Raw genomic sequence first — 1,765 nt, 5'->3', positions numbered from 1 at the left:
CCTTCAGAGTTGCAAATGCTCTGGATGCCTTAGCAATTCTTCGTTAATCTAGAGCATAAAGTACTTTCCAGCTATCCGATAATAGCATCCTGGGCCAAACCAACCGCAAACCTTAGCCCTATGGACTAAGGTCCATAAGGCATGTCATTCAAGACGTTCTCTAAAAAAAGAAGAACAGAAATCCTGGGTACTCTTCAGTTTGTTAAAACCCAAGAAGCTCATGCTTATGGCTCTAAGTTGCCTCATCTTCAGCCAGTGAACTTGAATTCCTCTCTCAGCAAGAGAAGGAAATACAGCAGAAGTACCATTTTGCCCAAAATGAGATTTGGGGGCAATTAAACGAGCCACTGAATAGCTGTCTTGGTAACAGACTGTACTTCTCATCCTTGCTTACCAGGTCCTCACAGGAGGGCATTTGGCAGGACTGCTTGTTTTGTTCAAGAAGATAGAAACAGCTGTGGAAAGGAAAAATCAGTGGAGTTTACCTGTCATCACAGTAGGTGAATTTCATGTCCATGCTGTGGCGACTCAGGAAGGTCTTGCTGTCCAGGGGGATATCGATGTTTGAAGGATGCTGAATAGGCTCACACATTATTATAAGGCAGGTGAAGAGAGGCTCTTTGTAACTACACAGAGTGTGAGGAGGGCAAGTGTTATACACTTTAACTTGTCCAGTGCAGTGCAAAACCTGAAATGACAAACTCAGATTGTACCTTCTTTACGTGCCAAAGTGTCTTTTTACATCGAAACCACTTATTACGGCTACAATACTGTACCTTCCACGTGGCAGACTTGAGGTTAACAGTTCTGCCTCTGTTGGTAACAGTGCATTTCATCCTCATGAAGAAGTCACGCTCAGTTGACATCTCTTTGCTTTTCTTTCCAAAGCCTGGGCCTGTAGAAGGAAAATGGCAGATGAGTTCTCAGTTTTGCTTCACGATTTCTTCTATGTACAAGCATGAAGGATTCAATAGAAGTAATAGACTAATTCTTAGTTAATTTACCTGCAGAGACCATCAAAGATGCACGGACCATTGAAGAACAGTTTGTAAAGACCTAAAACTTTAAGTGGAACTTAAATGGGGCTTTGTGCATTTAAGCCTATGTTTTAGCTTGCACCACGTTAATCTCCGCAAAGTGATACAAGTAAAAACATTATTTCTGTCTTAACTAGATGAAATGAAAATGCTAAACAAGCAGTCCTTATTTCTATCAGGTATAAGCAATATTTGGCAAAACAAAACAAATTTGCGAAGTATTGAACCATTAATGATCACCCTAGGAATGAAAATTCCCTGAACCATGGCTAACAGATCTCTACTGTCAGCCAATTACTTAATTTGGTTATTTAAAAGGCAAACAGTGACTCTTTTCTATTTTCATTATTACCAGTTTTCAGACTCAGATTTTCTCGAATTTCTTCATGGTCACATGGATGAGTAAAGTCAAAAATGCTGTGTCCAGTTAATTCCACCTGTGCAGAAGTAAGAACTAAATTTAGGCAAATAAAAGCAACTAATAGTATTTAAAATACCACCGCTTCAGATGAAACCGGTTGTCAGAACTAAGTGCATCGACAGGATGCTCACAGACACAAATCCCATGACTCTCCCTTTGTTCATCCTATGTGTAACTTCTCATTTTCCCCCCAGAACAATTCTCTATTTTTGGATTTGCACGGTGCAGTTACCAGTCAACACCACTAGTTATTTTCAACACATAAGGAGAAAACTCCTGATCCACAAAGCAGAAAAGAGGGGACCCA

General features: G+C 40.2%; 1 protein-coding gene across 1 annotated transcript in view; it reads right to left on the bottom strand.

The window, feature by feature from the left end:
* Positions 1-394: 394 nt before the first annotated feature.
* LOC104274197 (endothelial PAS domain-containing protein 1-like) overlaps positions 395-1,765 on the bottom strand; it is a gene marked incomplete at both ends in the record, with an annotated part of 13,448 nt that continues 12,077 nt past the window's right edge. The window contains 3 exon segments of the mRNA XM_009869746.1: positions 395-688; positions 777-889; positions 1,390-1,474. Of these exon segments, the coding sequence (XP_009868048.1) occupies positions 395-688; positions 777-889; positions 1,390-1,474 (492 nt within the window).

This window comes from Apaloderma vittatum, unplaced genomic scaffold (genome assembly GCF_000703405.1).
Source record: "Apaloderma vittatum isolate BGI_N311 unplaced genomic scaffold, ASM70340v1 scaffold28285, whole genome shotgun sequence".
In the NCBI taxonomy this organism is placed as follows: Eukaryota; Metazoa; Chordata; class Aves; order Trogoniformes; family Trogonidae; genus Apaloderma; species Apaloderma vittatum.
Note: the sequence above shows the minus strand (reverse complement) of the source record. Positions and strands in the feature narration are given on the sequence as shown.